Genomic DNA, 18,013 nt, shown 5'->3' on the forward strand with positions numbered 1-18,013 from the left:
GAAATAATTAATGTTATTGCAAAAAGTTTTTGAAACAAGCTAAATAAACAACAAAATATTTCAATAATTAGCATATATGTTATAGATTGCAAGTAAGTATGAAAATTATAAAAAGTAACTTAAAAGTTGAGTTATGAAATCTTTTTCTTGTCACTTTTCACTTTTTTTCAGTACATTTTTTTTTTTTTTTTGAAAAATTTCATAATAGGGGATTGCTTGCTCAAGGTATTTTGAGAACACTTCTCTGCCTCCCTTTTCCCCTCCTCGTCTACCATATCTAATATTTAATATTTATCAATTTATCATGGTCTAAAATGTGTATTATCTATTTGTGTTATTTAATTTAATTATCGACTGCACTATGATAAAGACAAAATAAATTTGATAGAATTGTGGAAACTTTTTGCTAGAATATGAATGTTGTTTTTCTCGCCCATTATCGGCAAGAAATATTACGTTGTATTTTGATATCAATAATTGTTCTTCATTATTTTTAAAAAATTAATTCAAAATTTTTCTCGACAAAAATATTTGCAAAAACTGAATAATATAATTCGATTATCCAGGGAAATTATTCAAAAAAGCGGGGATCTTTAACATTGTGCTATGGGGAAATATTCGGCTCCCTGAGATTTTATTCGTATAAGCGGGGTATTCGTTTATCCGTCACCGTTTAAGCGAGAGCGGGGGAGTGACAGTACATTTACATCCACACAATGAAATTATCCAATGAATTTATTTGATTTACATTTCAATCATGGGGAGAGGTTAATTTAAACGTGTAATCAGTAAATTTTTTTTTAAATTCCAACTTTAGGTAGCGGTTAAATATTTTCTTTTTTAATAGGTTGTTACTGATGCTCAATGCCCAGATTCATTTTTGCTACTAACTATTGATGCACACATGAACCGTACAGTAAGTAATATCTATATATATATTTTTTTGTCTTATCAGTATACGATATATTCTAACATTACCAAAATGGATGTTCATGAGGATTTGAATATTGAGGCACGAATAGATATCTATGAGTTCTTCTCTAGTATTTGTTATTCAAATTCTAAAATTTTACTCTGTATAAAATTGATGTTTTTCTCTTTAATGAATGATTCAGATAAGCCACTAGTGTTCATGGTCCTAGGAGTATGGAGCACCCACTCAAATGCTGTAGAGCACAATCTAATAATGTGAACTTGAAAGAGAGAATAAGATATCCCACCTTACATTTTTCAGTGGCACAACCTGAGCCATGCCCCCCCCCCCCTTTTTTTATCAGCGCCGCTGAAGAGGCAAACATTTCTCATCTTCTGTTTATAGCATGTCCATTTTTATGAAAATTCATTTACATTATTTGATTCTAGGTTATCAGAAAATGCTGTTGAAATTATCTATATTGATGGCTTAGACTGTAAACCAGCTAATTCATTGATATGTAACATTTCAAGGAAAAATAAAAACATGTTAGATAGATAGTTTTTCAGGGTTGCAACACAAGTTCAAGAATTAAATTCCCTGACATTTCCAGGTTTTCCAGTCGCTTTTAGAAAAAAATCCAGGTTAATAAATGTTTACTTAAGCTATTAAATACCAATACAACATATTTTTAATGTAAATTAATCTACTTTATGAACCAAATAAAGTTTAAAAAAATTATCAATGATTCTAATCGATAGTTGGGTAAGTTAAGACAAAATTTAATTGCACAGAATGAAGGCTATTAAAATACTAATGAGATCACAGATGCATTGCAAAAAAACCTAGTAATGTCTAACTAACCATGGCATTTTATTTTTTCAAAAGAAGCAAAATAAAATGTAATGACATAGATCAGAACTTACTAATATTACAGTCTCTAAAACGAGCTTAATTTTTTTTAATCTTAATTATGAAGAAAATGCGCATATCCGGAAAGCGACATTTACCATACTTCAGCATTTTTGCCTAAACGAAGCAGCAATGTCACCCATCAGACGGATAATTGGGACGGAATTCCCTGACATTTCCAGAAATTTCAATAATTTCTTATTGTTCCTGACATTTCCCTGACCATTTTAGGTGATTTTCATTTTCCCTGACAATTCCAGGTTTTCCATGTTTTCCAGGTGCGTGGCAACCATGTTCTTTGTGTAGTTAAAGTTAGCATAGGGGTGCACACCCCACAAGGGCAAGTGTGCACCCCTCTCGATATCATTGAGACCCCCAAAAGCAAGAGCCCCCTCCCCCAAATGAGAAAAATACCCTTCAAAACACCCCCTTCTAAAAATTTCAATGGTGCAGTCTGAAACCCCTCTCGATATCGTTGAGACCCCCAAAAGCAAGAGCCCCCCTCCCCTAAATGAGAAAAATACCCTTCAAAACACCCCCTTCTAAAAATTTCAATGGTGCAGTCTGCACCATGACCCCCCCCCCCTAGGGGCACACCCCTCATGTTTCAATACCAAAAATTTCTCTTTTTGTTTCAACATTTGGCTTTACTGATTTTTCTAATGGTGCAGCTTGAAATAAAAGCCAAGTTAAGAAGATACTTTTTGACAATAGGTGGGTTTTACAGTCCAAGTCATTGATGTTTTTGCCCATTTTTTTCCTATCTTAAAAACTTGATACAAATGTTAATGACATCTTCGTTGCTGGCACGGGAACTCTTTCTGTATGAAATGAATGAGTATGAGAATTTGGTATCAAATCTATCATTTATCTAGTTATATAGTTGTTTAACACTCCGTCGGGCGCAATATGTTGTAGAACATGATCGGGCGCATTGAGCCTGGGAAGCACACTTTGATCTACTGATCTTTTCTACGCATGTTCACATTTTCTTACGAAAAAAATGTCAACTACAAACACCAAAGAAGGGAAATAAAAGTTTTTCATGATTTTCGAATGTAACAAGTTTACTTGAGAAAATGAATATACATTTTTCCATAAGCTATTGAGGGCGCATGGCTAACTAAAGAATTCGAGGTGTGCCTAATAGATCAGTTGCGCCCGACAGAGTGTTAACATTACTTGAACCTTGTGCGCCTTTCTTATTTAAATTAATTTTCTGACTTAAGGGTAAAATACTGTTTTTCAAGTAGCATTTCAATCTTTTTAAAAAAGAACCAGTATATATATTTTTTAGACTTAAGTGTACTTTGTTTCTTTGATTTTCAAAAACAAAACATTTTTCTTAAAAAGTGTCGAAATCATTTTCAGAGATATATTTTATTATCGCTTGGCATGCTTCTTAAAGTTCAGTTAATTAAAATATATGTTGCATAATAAATTTTAAAATTCTACATCAAGTTGTTACAAACTATATGAGGCAGTGAGAAGGATAGTGATGTTAAGTGATAAAATTAAAAATTTGGAGATAACCAGTGCAAATGGTAGGTGAGCCTCTCCTCTGCTTTGGGGGAAGAAATAGTACTAGTAGCCCTAGTAAATGCTGATGTGCAGCATGATTTAGATTTTTTTTTTTTTTTTTTAATGAAAGCCCAGTGTAGGATCTGAACTTTTGTTCGCTCCCCTACCATGATAATGTTTACATTTTGAATCAAATTGAGGTGTGACAGCTAAAATTCAAAACTATTGGTAGATAAAATAAATTCATTCAGCATAGTTTCTTGTTCCAGGCAAACATAATTTGAATAATATATGGATGCCTCAGTTGCCAAATCCACTTAAAAAAAAAAAAATCTTCAATCCTGCTTTAATTGTGCATAATCAATTCTTAGCATATGAATTTATATTAAAAATTTGGTTCAGCACATTTCTGACCATGTGATGGCAGAAAATGTAACACGAGGTCCTATTTACTCCTATGGATAACACCGTCTTCTTTGTAACTTTTCTCTACTTTTTGTCTTATGGAGTTAATCGATTTGGCAAGTGAGGCATCCATATATTATTCAACTGATTAATTACTTAAAATTGGTTGAGTATATTTGATTGGCAAATGACAAGTTACTGTTGATTATCAGTGCAGCCTTAATTTCAACCTTAAAAAATCAAGATTAAGGTCCTTTTTTTAGTATTCATTTCTAGAAAAAAAAGTTAGTTAAGCATTGTTTGTTTGATTGTATGGCATAAAATAATTGTTAATTTTCAATGTTTCTGCAAAGAATACATAGACATAAGACTTACTTATGTCTATGTACTTACTTATTTCAACCTAAATGTTTTTAAAATGAAAAATCTAAATATTAAGCTATGTGTCATGTGTTTTCATTTAAATTTTCCCTTTTTAGGAGCTTGGTCTAGTGTTTAGAGAATTTTCTGCTGATGTAGAGCATAACGATGATAAGCCAAACCAGAAAACAGCTGCTTTGCATTCATTAGTCGAAGGCTTTGTCAATGCTTGTTCTTTTCATCTGTGGACTTGTATGCTATAATTATATTCTTTCAAATGTATACATTTATAAATATATTTCCTAATTATGACATTGTACAGGCTATAATATTTTTATATAAATACATCTCATATTTAAGTTGTAAAATATTGAATTTTATTGATATTATCTTTGTATATATTATATTATTTAATATATTTATTGATGTATTGAAGTGTTCAAATTTTAAGGCCATGAAATCCTTAAATTTCAAAAACTAAATATGCATAGCCTATTTTCTTTAACATAAATTATATTGCAGTTCAATTTAAATTTATAAACACTCATTTTACGCATAGTAATTTTAATGTTTTTTGTTTCACAAAATTGGTAATTTCTAGTTTTAAACCATCCTAATTTTTGTTTTCATGTAATTTATCATATTTTTCGTATAATGCTAATGTTGAAGTTTTTAGCTCTGCCTCTGTATAACATTTCATTGATCAGATTGGTAATTTTAAATTGCTTGATTGCAATCATTGGTTATAGATTAAAACTTTATGCAAAAAAATGTGTAAGTATTGTGCAGTGAAGTTCTGCAGACTTGCCATTATGTTAACAGCAGTGGTGCTGAGTTAGCTGAGTAAGGCCTTCAAAATGAATCAAATCTATCAAACTATTAAGTGAAGCAACTTAAGCCACTGTACTTACCACAATGTTATCTCTTATAATTGTAATGATAAAAAAAAAACATCATAAATGTAAAATTTGCAATAAATTACCAACAGGAGTTTTGAGCTTTCAACGAATACTTGTTTTCAAAAAAGTTTGAGCTCTTGGATGTGAAAAACAAGTCTCCAATTTTAGCAAACTTGTGGATTTATAACGCTGTTACTTTATTGTGCCAAAGTATTTATTTCTTATTTTCAAGTGTTTCGACTTTTTTGTTGTTCTGAATAATTCATAGCTGCTTTGTGGGATGATAGTGTAACAATATTTTTAATGATGAATATGCTTTTAAAACATGTTTATTGTTTTTAAAACATGTTAAAATTTTTAGCTTTGATTATGTATTTCTCTTTTGAATACATATAAAGATACCTAAAACAAGTTATTTTAAAAAAAGGTAAATTATGCGTTTGCTTCGAAAATGATGGATTTAAAAACTGTTAACAGGATCTTTATGGTCAACTTTGCAAAATTTGATTGATTGTACTAAAACACTTTTCAGTTTATGTGAAGATGGAGGAGAGATCTACTCACTCTCCATGCTTCCAGCTTTATTAAATAAAAAGAAAATTGCCACATGTACAGATCTTCATAAATAGAAATTATTTTGCAGTTGAAACATAGAAATATTCAATTATTTCTATTAATGAGTGCACTCATGTCATTCAGTTTGAAAAACAAACAAAAAAATAATATCACTAATAACAATGACAAAAGAAAAATAAAACTAAATATATATTTTGCATCTGATATTTACAGTTTAACATGACATTTTTATAGCTCTTTTTTAGTTTTTATTACATAATTACCTGAATTACGTTTAAGAGAATTTATCTAGTTTAAGACACGTTTTCGTTCTACATATTATAGCTCTGTTTATATAAAAAGTACATGATTCAGTTTAGATGTTAGAAAATATTTCTGTAATAAGTATACTGCAGTATAAAAATAACCACAGATGTTATACATTTTTTTAAAAGTTCCATCGCATTAAGGCACATGTATAAGTCATTCAAATTGCAATTCTATTGTAACACAAGCACAAGAATTGCTGTTGACAGCTTAAGTTTGGAGCAGGAATTTCATTTACACATCTCAACTTTCTGCTTTCTGAATCCTTTGTTCCCATTGGGCAATGAGCTTATTGTGACGTGGGCTTAATTCCTGCAATACAAAATTTAAATAAAATTTTAATAATGTGTAAAAACATCAATGATCAATATTACAGTACATGTTTTTGGTCAAAATATTTGATGTACATTTATCCTAAAAAGAATACATTAATCCTATGATTGAAGTGAAAAAACAACTTAAATAAAAGCACAAATTCTCAAGAAAAGATAGCATATAGCTATTTCGAGGCTACAATGGAGCCTCTTCATCAATGTAAAAAAGCTCTCCACCTGTGGTGCACACAAGGGGAGTGTCCAGGGGTCCGGACCCCTCCCATTGCCCTTCGGTTTTTTTTAATTTACTATAATCCTATGTATGTAATACATGAAAAAATTCCAAGCAAAGGTGATTTAATAAACGAAAAAAAAAGTTTATTTTTTCCCTTTCTTCCCCTACAAAATTGAACTGTATGTTGACATAAATTGTTCTACAATGATTTTGCTTTGCTGTTTTTATTTTTAACTATGAAGATAGTAAACACATTCATTCTTGTACTTTCTGGTATTTTAATTATTTGTTATTCATAAATTAATTTACTAATGCCAAGAAATATTCAATAATTTTTTCAAAAATGATTTTGTTCCCGACAATTGATAAAATTAAAAGAATATGTTTGACTGTTTTGGCATATGATGTGAGAATGGTGAACTATGATCCTGGACCCCCCCTCCTCCCCCTTGAGAAATTCCTGTGTGCACCACTGCTCACCACACAAACCAGAAAGTCATGAGAGAACTGAACATCAACCACTTTTTTTTGCACTGATGAAGAGGCTCAGTTTTAACTTTGAAATAGTTATATTGTGCTTTTTTTTTTTTTGTTGTTGTTGTTTCTTTGAGAATTTTTGCTTTATTTACATTGGTTTTTCACTTTAATCATATTGTAACACAAAGCTTATTTTTAATTTTTCATTTACATTAATCATATTTATTATGTAAATAACAAAAATGTGATTAGCTACATAAAAGAAATTTAATAATTTTTGCAATAACGAGTTGTAATTAAAAAATCTGCTAAAAATTGTGAAGTTTTATTTGTTTGATTTGGTATGAAATGATATTCCTCTTACATAAAACCAAAAAAAAATGCAAAAAAAAAAAAAATATGAGCACGTAAAACCTAACAAATTATTTTTCACATCATTGTTTTTAATTCATATTGAAAATTTCAATTTGTTATTCACTGTAAATATATAAAAAATATACCAATTTTAGGCATGACAGTATGTCTATGTCGGCAAATGAATCATTGTTATAAATAATGAATGCATTAAACTGCTGAATGTTATTAATGAATGATTTTATATTTGTAGTTTTACTTTTTGTAAAATCTTAATTTAGCATATTTGTGTACAAAATGTGTTCAGATTGTTCTCCATAACATACTCGTAATTGATGCATCTGTGTTTTTATGATTATCATTTTTTTCTTTTTCAAAATTTGTATGTAATTGCAAAATTTGCAGCTGTTCCTTTATATTAATTGCAGAGGAAAATTGAATTTATGAGAGTTGTATTTTCTGATTTTTTTCTTTCTGTCTTTAATACTCAGATAAATATTCCATTGATTTTAAATGTGACAAATTACGATGTTCAGTCTTGTGTAACTACTTTTGTCAAGGTACATCTTGGTGACACACAGGGGCGGCATTTCAGTATTTCATTTGGGGGGTCGAGATTCTTAAAGATGAATTATATCTCAGTATGGAACTAAACACATATTGGCTAACAGCAAGTAATCATGATATGGGTTTAGAATTAATAAAATTAGTGTTCAAAAACAATTTAAAATTTTATGTTAAAATTTGTAATTCATTTTATAATACAATGTTATGATGCAGAGTATCTTGATACTACAGTTTTCATCTTTTAATAAAATTTTAAAGCTTGATTCTTAAAATACAGACTAACTGGAAATCGTGTTCCTAATCCAGCAATGCCCAGTCATGCTCTTTTTTCAGTGAGTTTTTTTTCCCGCATTGAGCTTCGAAAACAATTTTCTAACCTCCTGAGACACGAAAATGAATTTTCTCTACTAGCTGAATTGATTGGAATAGCTGAAAAATAATTGAAATAACAAAGTTACGTATGAAAACACACCTTTCACATCTTGCGCTTCAAAATCACCCAGGTAACTTTAAAAATTGTGATGTTCTTTATTTTTCATCATTGAATAGTCCAGTCTCTAAACAATTCTTTCCTCATGCTATAAATTTTACTCAAAATTGAAATATTTTATTTATTGTTTTCAATATCTAATCCAGATAATATAGAGCCTACAGTACAGAAATATAGAGATAACAATACAGGAAAATATTTATCCTCAAATCTTGTGTTAATTTCATTAGAAACTGAATCTATTCCTTTTTACAGTATGTTAAAACAATGTTTGACTTTACATTGTCATGTGCATTTTGGTCACCTCTTCTAAATTCATTTGAATATTCTTTGCATTTCTTGAAAATAGTCTTGGAGTAAGAATTTTTTTGAAAAGATCCACGCTTGGTTGAAATGTATATCTACGCGAAATTTATTAATAGTTTCAATTGCAGCTTGAACTAAAAAAGCTTGAACAGTCTAAAAATTGAGTTAGCTGGTTGAAGAAAGCATTGTTCAAAAATCGCTCCTCAATACAAACAAAGCGAATAAAAATTCAAACAAAGATATTTTAAAGGACATTAGCTCTTGAAAGAGCCGTTTTCTAAAATCTCCGCTTTGAAATTATCGAGAAGTGATTTTATGGTTTAAAAGACCATCTTGTGGGGGGGTTGTCTCTTGAAGACCCTCTTGTGTCACTTCGAGATTGTGTAGTTAAAGTAAATAAGAAGATATTTGTTGATGTAAAATATTTTTTTCAAAAATAGTTTATATATTTAAGAAGTATCTATGAAAGCATACTATGCATTGAGTAGTTGAAATGTGTTTCTAGCGGAAGAAAGTGATGAACACTAATTAATTAAACACACTTAAAATATGATAGTAACAATGAACGGCATTTTCTTGTGAAAATCATGCAGCTACACCACTGCACGGCCTCTCATAACCATCGATCTCATAACCATCGTTACGGAGCACACAAGAATGAAATATTTAGCCTATATGAGGAAATTACATCTTCAGTTAAAATTAACCGTGATTCTTCATCATTTTTTTTTTTCTGTTCTGAAACAGCCAGTAAAGGGGCTTGGTGAATTTCTAATTAATCATTTAAAAAACGGAAAACACTTGTTCATGTCTGGAAATGTGTCGAGTTTCATCAACCATTACGGAGAACCAGCAAGATTACTTTTTCATAAGCATTGATTTGCGATTTGCGTAAATTGAATTTCCTCATTTTTTTTATCATTCCTCTCAAAAAACTTGGGAGTGCGACCGCCCCTTCTTGACCCCCCTATTTGCCGCCCCTGGTGACACAGTACATCAACATTTTTGGAATTTTATCAAAATATTTTTTTTTTCAATTTTAGTATCCAAACAATTGATAACATTTCTTGTATAAGTTTTGATCTCATAAGCAAATACAATCGACGCTCGATATAACCATCTCCATGCCACAGAAAGCAGTCTTTATAACGAGTAGTCGCTATAAGAGATAGAATTTATAGAAAACACACATGCATTACAAGGAGTTATCTTACAACCTTTTTCATCTCCCCTTCTTCATGTAAAAAATGATATATTATTTCTTCTCCTTGTTGCACTGAAAACTCCATGCACTTTGTCATTAAACTATAATCAAGGTCATTTTAAGTTAAAAATTTAGAAACATATATTCTATTTGGGAAAATGCCGAAAATAATGTTGGCTGAATTTGGTCGCTATGTTGAATTAGATAATACAGGAAAAACTTTAGTATACTGAAAACAAATTAACAGAGTACATAAGAATAAAAGTTTGGGCTTTACCCATCGGTTGTTATAATAGGATGGTTTCTGTAATGTGTGGTCGTTATAACGAGCGTCGACTATATTTTAATGTTCCAAAGCTTTGAGCTTTACCAGGATTGTAAATGCAATTTCCTGATAATTGTAAAAGTATCAACATTTCTAAAGTTTTCTTAACGTTTTGGTGAGACATAAATTAAGTTTTTGACTATCTTATTAAAGGTTCAATATCAAGTTCAAGAAAGATGCAATCGAAAATTGTTCATCCTCTTTTCTTTCAATAAAAAATGCTTTAATTTAAAAGTAAAATGTGTGCCCATACTTTATTTGTCAATAAAAAGATAATTTTTGGGTGTACAATAAAAAAAGAGAATATTATGATAAACTCTTTTAATGTTTGTTTTGGAAAACTGTAGGAAAGTTTGGAGGAGGAGGGGAATATTGAAGAAGGACACCTCAGGTGCAGATACAGACTGCCATTTGGGGGGGGGGGGGGTCATACTGATGTATTTAGGGTTTTGTATTAGACATATTTCCGAAACGGCTTGTGTGTCAAAAAAAGCACCAAATCGGAATGAAATAAGGCACCTAATAGGGCATAAAGATTGCTAATTAATTTCATAAGCAATATTTACTTCTGAAAATAATTAATGAACTGCAGAGATAACTTCATTAATAAATAAATAAATACCTTTGTGCCAAGAAGTGACAGAAAATAACCCACATTTAGTAGCACAAATATACATGTAACTGCATGCACACTTTTTTGGGGTTTCAAGGTACCCTATTTTCAATGTAAAAATTAAGAGCTATTGGATGTAGTGACATCCGGTAAAGGCCTCTTACGCCTTTTGGATGTAGAGCTTTGCATCCAAAAGCTCACAGGCCGAGGAGTCAGTCACCTTTCTCACCTTTAGTCACCTTTTGAAAATTTGGTTACTTTTAGTCACCTTTTGGCACTTTAGTCACCTTTCTCACCTTTCTTGAAATGTGTGTTAGGAATTTTTTTTTAAGTAATTAAATCCTTGAAAAGTATGAATGATAGCTTTAACAGTGAAATTACTACCGGGAAATCAGGGAATTTTTTTTATCACTTGCAATTGCACCCTATGACCAGTCTTTCTATCCCCCTTCAACTGTCAGACGATTTTTCCGCAAATCTCGTCTAAATGTCATTTTGTTTCCTATCGTGTTTCTGGCTCAACTAAAGTTCAGCTGCGCAATTCGTTTCTGCACACTTTGTTGAGTGAGCGGTCATCAAATGCAAGTTGTCTTCTGTTTTTATCAAGTGACGTCATCTGGAGTCTCTGAATCTCACGCTCATCTCTAGAGCCGGGCACATTACTTGCTTGTTTTACTTTTACTGACCTTGAAAGCCGCGACTAAGCAGCCGCAGGCGTGGTTCGATTTGAAAAAGAGGTGATGGGTTAAGGAGGCATGCCTCGATGTCTTCTTTAAATGCGGAATAGTGAAAAGTTTTGGTTTGTGTTTATAGTTTCACTTTGTGTTTGCACTTCAGTATTATTTTTTAAACATGTGCCTTTAAAAAAGGATTCAGCTATGCAATGCAAGTCATATAAAGCTGTTGCAAATGTTTTAAAAAGACCTTCTATAAAAGCTGAGCTGCATTTTATCATTTCATCAGCTGATTTGTATATGCAGTTCACGAAATGCTTTCAATGCCAAGCGCCTATGATACATGAATTGTACCAAGAAATAGAGACAATTGTTCAGACTTTTAAGGCTCGGGTTATTTGTTATAAAGAAAGTTGATTTTTCAAACGTGGACACGGATGAACTGTGTGCAGTTGGTAATAGACCTACATCTTGAAGATCTCGTTAGTGGGGAGGTGACAGATGAACTGTCAAAACTGAAAGAAAATGAGAAGGTTATGTTTTTAAGAGCTGCTCAAAAGCATTATGTGACTGTATGCAAGTATGGAATAGAAAAAAGTTGCAAATAAAACAGATAACTGAAAAGTTTTAAATTTTTGGATCCAAAAGAGAGAAGTAAATCTAGAAGCTGTAAGGATTTGATAAAGGTTGCAAGATGAATGGAAACTTTTGCAGCCGGAAAAAGATGATGAAGCATCCAAAAACAAAACCATTGATAACTACTGGCAGCAGCACATTTCAAAAAAGGACTCAACTTCCAACGATCTAAAGTTTCCTAATATTTCTAAGGTGATAAAAGCTTCACTTGCATTATCACATGGTAGTGCTGACATTGAAAGATGATTTTCCATTTCAAAGCACCTTTTTGATGAAAATTAGACAGCAACAACCGAAAGATATTTAAACAGCATACTTTTAGTTAAAGACGCTGTAAAAGAATATCCTCATTTGCTTTCTGTACCAATCGGTCCAGAAATGAATAAATGTGCACAACAAGCACACGCAAATTACACAACATACATGGAGGAATGTAAAAGGGAAAAGGATTTGGAATTGAAACAGAAGCAAAAAGAAGAGCAAAAAAGAAAGGATTGTGAAGAAGAAATGAAGAAAATGGAAAATATTAAAACATCTATTGAAAGTGAAACTGAAGCTCTGAATGGAAAAAGAAAGGATCATCTTCAAACCAAAGCAGCAAGAGAAGAGCTGTTTGCTGAAAATAAAAAAAGCTCTGGAAAAAAATGACCTTAAAGCAGCCAAAGTAGCTCGAGGGAGTTCAAAGTATCCAAGCTGAAGAAAAAGTAAAAGAAAAATTACAAATAATTTAGAAGACAGTAGAAAAAAGAAAATCAAATATTATCACATCATTTTGCAGTAACAAGCCAAAAATATAAGGAAATGATACCAATGCAACATTTTTCAGCCCTCATATAAGCTTCAAGCCCCTAAATCAACCCCCCCCCCAAGGAAAACTTTCTGCATCCTGTAAACATTTCAAATATTTTTTAATTGAAAGTTATTCTTACTCGTACTACTTTCGATAAACTATTTTCTTTATTATGTTACTATTTTAATAACTTGATTTAACACAACATTTTTTATCTCCCATGGACATGTGGACATGTCATGGAATATTTTCAGAGCTTGCTTTAAAAAAAAGAAAAAAAAAAACATGAACATTTTCAGGCATATGAAATGATATTTTCAGTTTCATACTTCAACATCATTTTATTTTTGCATTGTAAGTACAATTATCATTTTGTTAAAGTCTGATTTTTCAAACTGGTTTTCTCAGTTATTCTCTATTGTCAAGACTTTTGATTAATATTAATGCTTTGTATTTACTAAGAAAAAAGAAAGAATGCTGATAATTTTTCAACAAGCTAAAAAAAAGAGAGAGAGAAAAAAAACAATACTAAAAATGTGATTGAACTACATAAATTATATGGTTAATAAATGCATCATCTTGCTCTTTATTTCACAATTTCAAGCTTTATCATGTTGATTAAAAATATATATACATGTATATATATTTTAAGGTTACATAGAGTTTACACTGAAAGTTTTCTGAAAATATCTTAAAATTTTTATTTTACTACTTCTAGCCCTATAATATTCATTTCCAAAAATGTAAAGAAATCTTTACAAAAAGTATATAGGCTATTTTGGTAAAAGTCAGTAAAAAAGGATAATCCTTTTCTGCTTTTTGAGTTCTTAACAAATTGCTTTTGGTCACCTTTTAGTTACTTTTTTGTCACCTTTTAGTCACCTTTGTTTTCAACTTTGTCATCTTTCTCACTTTTTTCAAAGGTCATCAGCAGTCCTCGGCCTGAGCTCACCATTGAGCAGCAATTTGTAAAAGGGGTTCCTTGAAACCACAAAACACTGCAGGCAGTAATAATATTTGTGCTTCAAAACATTGGTTATTTCCTTTTTTTACTTCAATAGCTTACATTTTATTCAGGAAATATTTGAACACAATCTGGATGGATAAATTATCAATGGGTTTAGGGGAATCACGACCCCCATGACTCTCCCCTTGTGTCCGCCCCACGGACACATTTCCAAAGTGAAACATGAGATGAAATCACTCACCTCGTCATTAAGTCCATTTCCATTTTCATATTCTACTAAGTTATTTTTTTGATTCATTTCATGTTCCATATTGTTCCCATCAATGGAAGAATTCTCATTGCTTCGCATGTGCAATTTTCTGAAAGAGACAACATGTGTTATAGTGTTATAAAAATGCAAAATGCACAATTTCCTTGGGTGTGTCATTTTTAAGTATTCATCGCAATTCATCATAGAATTTGAAACGGGTTTTTAAATTCTACATATTTGAAAATAAGTAGCCATTATGTTGCACCCCTGCAAGGAAAGTGACACAAGTTGAAAAAAAATAATAATAATAATTTGAATTTTGACCTCTTGAATTCAAATTATGTTTTTCGCAATCATGAGTGTGTGTGTGGGGGGGGGGAGCATGTGTGTTTGGAGTGTAGGGGGTATGTGTATGTGGGCATGTGTGTTTGTGTCTGTGTGCAGGTATGAGGGTGTGGGTAGTTGTGTGCATGAGTGTTTGTGTGTGGTGGGGAATGTGTATGTGTCAAGGCATGAGTGTGTGGGTCGTTAGTTGTGTGTAGGCATGAGTGTGTGGGTAGTTGTGTGTGTATGTATGTGTTTGAGCGTGTGTATGCGTTTGTATGTGTGTAGGTGTATGTATTTGTGTGTGCATGTGTGTGTAGTTGTGTATGTATGCGCGTGTGTGTGGTATATGGATGCAACCTGGGGACGGTTTTTGCTATAGGAGCAGCATTGTGAGGAGTCGGTCGACGGTGATGTTGCAGAGGGTGCTGGCGGGAAAATAAAATGATAGCACATCAAAACAGTCAAGTGAGAACAATAAGCAATCCTGATTGCTCAAAAAACAGTGATGCAGAAAATCAAGGTCTTACACAATAGTAGTTTAAAGTGATTTGGTCTCAGATATTACAATACGCATAAAAAATTTATGTGATGTTTTCTAGATAGTCTCTATTGTCTAAATTAATAATGCATACTTAAAGTTAAAAAATATTTCTTGAGAACTTTGCAAATTTCAATGATGCGTCATCATAGATTACATTGTTTAAACTTTACCAGTTACATAAGCTAACCTTGTGCAAGTTTTGAGGCAAGAAAGGGTATTAAATTAATCAAGAGTTGGTAAGATATTCCAATTTTTGAGTTTTGTCACTTTTTATCAGGGTGTGATGTGTTTTAGTATAAAGTATCAACTTTCTAAAACACATTTTTTGTACTGAAAAACTAATGATTTTTTAATGTCAGGGTTATGGTTGTACAGTCACTTCCACAACATGTACAAATCATATTTTATTTTGCATACAATTTTTCTTTAGAAACTTGATACTTTATATTATGATACATAATGGTTCAAAGGTATAAAATTAAACACTAAAGTTGAAGTGTCACAGAATTAAATTTCAAATGCGTAGTTAGTTGCTTTATATAAATATAATTTTAATGGGTATAAATGATTTAATAAATTAATGTTGTGGTCTTGTGCCAGCTAAACTGGCAATTTGGGGTGTGTTTCTTTACTTTTCCAACTGTACCGTAATTTGGTGTGAAGTCTGACTTCCGCAGTACACACATGCCATAAAGACCCGTTTATAGGGTAGGCAACCATTCACAGCATAACAACACATTCACACAAAGAAAAGACAAGGACAGGAGAGAGAAAGTACATCCATGCTCAAACCCAGAACCTCCTCATCACAGTCAACTCCTCTGACCACTAGACAAGATGGGTAGTAATTAAATCAATAAATGATAGTATTAAGTGTTTACAGTTGTTATTTATTTTTCACAAAAGTTGTTTAAAACAATTATTTAATTGCAAAAAAACAACAACTAAATTAAGTACTAGACTTGTTTAACCACAAAATAATTTATTATAACATTACTAGGGGGCTATCACCCTTGCCAGCTGATGCTCACTAATCCCACTGGATGACAAGAGTCATACCACAAGCGGAATGTCACGTACGCTACACTCCTACCGTGAAACATATGTGCATGTTTCATATTATTTAGTTTTGTTATGGTACACCCCAAATTGTATTATCTTTTTCTTTTAAATTGGGGAAAAAAATCTTAATTATTCTTAAAAAATGGTCAGATTTACAGCCTTTGCTGCACCATTTAAATTTGTGGGAATGACCCAATTTTCCCCTGGTGCTAGTTTTAGACTAGTTGTAAAAGAAAAAAAAATTGAAGCAGTGAGACATGAGAAAAAACAAAGTTGGAAAAACAAAGATCACCCTATTATACATATAACTTTTGGTTTTAAAACCAGACTCACTTCAATTCTTCTTCTCTTTGTTTCATCTCCATAATCTCCTGTTGTATCTTGGATTCTACGGAGGGGTTCCTCTTCAACTTGACCATAGGTGGGGGGACTGCTGCCCTGTTAGTTGTGTCTTCTTTAGGAATGAAAGTGCCTCCGTTCCTGGCGGCAGAAAAGGCTGTCTCTTTTCCTTTGCTGGCGATGAACTTGTGCATGCTGATGTTACCCTTCGGAATGGCGTTGTTGTTCTGGGAAAATATGCTGGCTGGTCTGGCTCCGGTAGGCGATGGAGTAGTACGCTTGTAAGGTCCTACATCGGGAGATGATCGGCCGTTGGTGTAGTTTCCGTTAGTGTGATGGTGGGAGTTACCTGTGGCAAACAAAATAAGTATTACATTTCACTTGCAAAGATGTCATTGGATAGTTTTACTTCATCCCAGGTCCGTAATTTCAAAATTTTCCAAGGGAGTTAAAGGGTACATATTTCCGTGAGAAGGTAAAGGGCAGTAACTTCAAATTTTTCTTTCTTTTTGATTTTTCTTCATCTTTTTTACTGAAGCTTTGTTATACAAACATACTTCTGTGGTTTCTGCTAAAAATAAAGCACGAAAAGAATATTTAATTCCAACACTTCCATATTATTAGTATGGAATCCAAAAACGCGTTTATTCAAATGTCTTTAAACTTATTTCTGCTGATACTGCCCTTTACCTTTCTCCTAACCTACTAATGACCTCCTTCCTAATGACACCTTAGGACAGTGGTGCCCGACCTATGACCTACGGAACCGATCCATGTGGCCCTTTGTTATGTTGAATGTTACGAATCGAAATATACGTTCTGCAACTTTCCAAAACAACAGATAGTTTTTATTCGATATTCGGAATAATTGTTGGTTTTGGAAACTTGTAGCCAATTAGTAGTACTTGTAGTTATTTTTTGTGAAACTCACATATTTATTTACTTATATTTCATTGATTCATCGGAAAAGAGCCTCCAAGCAGTCTTGCTGAATGATGGAAATACATTTGAATCACTTCATTTGGGACACTCGGTAGATTTGGAAGAAAACAAACATGGGCGGATTTATGGGAGGTCAGAGGGGGGCAATGCCCCCCCCCCCAGTTTTGGGAGGACTTTATGTAGTAACAACACATCTTCCAAAAATTAAAAGAAAAATCATTATTTTTTCGTTTTTGAATAGTTTAGAAGAGCATGGGTGGATTTATGGGGAGGGGGGGGGGCAAAGGGGATAATGCCCCCCAGTTTTGGGAGGAGTTTATATAGTAACAACATATCTTCCAAAATCTTATAACAAAAAAAATATCATGATTTTTTCTTTTTTGAATAGGAAATTAAAGTTTATTTTTTCTTGTAAACTTAAAATAGCCGTTTCTTACAAAGTTTGAACAAATCTACTACTCAATTTCAGAGACTGGAAAGTGCAAATTATTAATAGGTTCTAAAATCCCTGAAAAGAATTGGCGCAGTATAGCTTACAAGGGCTCTTGAGCCAAAAACCCAATCTAACCAACCAAACCTTGAAAATAATTAGACAAGTCTTTGAAACTCCTAAGCAAAATGTGCTTCAATTTTATTTCTTATCAAGTGTATAAATTAAGAATTGTTCAAATGGGTAGTATGTTACTCTCTTGATACCTATTCTCTAAA

At 32.1% G+C, this 18,013-nt stretch overlaps 2 protein-coding genes across 2 annotated transcripts in view; one reads left to right on the top strand and one right to left on the bottom strand.

Moving 5' to 3' along the window:
- LOC129216641 (KICSTOR complex protein SZT2-like) overlaps positions 1 to 4,407 on the top strand; it is a 152,530-nt gene extending 148,123 nt beyond the window's left edge. Inside the window, 2 exon segments of the mRNA XM_054850858.1 lie at positions 848 to 916; positions 4,231 to 4,407. Coding sequence (XP_054706833.1) covers positions 848 to 916; positions 4,231 to 4,374 — 213 coding nt within the window. The 3' untranslated portion in view covers positions 4,375 to 4,407.
- Positions 4,408 to 5,535: 1,128 nt separating this feature from the next.
- LOC129216642 (uncharacterized) overlaps positions 5,536 to 18,013 on the bottom strand; it is a 215,429-nt gene continuing 202,951 nt past the window's right edge. The window contains exons 5-7 of the mRNA XM_054850859.1: positions 16,358 to 16,712; positions 14,086 to 14,203; positions 5,536 to 6,204 (exon numbers count right to left, since the gene is read on the bottom strand). Of these exons, the coding sequence (XP_054706834.1) occupies positions 6,136 to 6,204; positions 14,086 to 14,203; positions 16,358 to 16,712 (542 nt within the window). The 3' untranslated portion in view covers positions 5,536 to 6,135. The remainder of the gene's footprint in view (positions 6,205 to 14,085; positions 14,204 to 16,357; positions 16,713 to 18,013) is intronic.

This window comes from Uloborus diversus, chromosome 2 (assembly GCF_026930045.1).
Source record: "Uloborus diversus isolate 005 chromosome 2, Udiv.v.3.1, whole genome shotgun sequence".
Lineage (NCBI taxonomy): Eukaryota > Metazoa > Arthropoda > Arachnida > Araneae > Uloboridae > Uloborus > Uloborus diversus.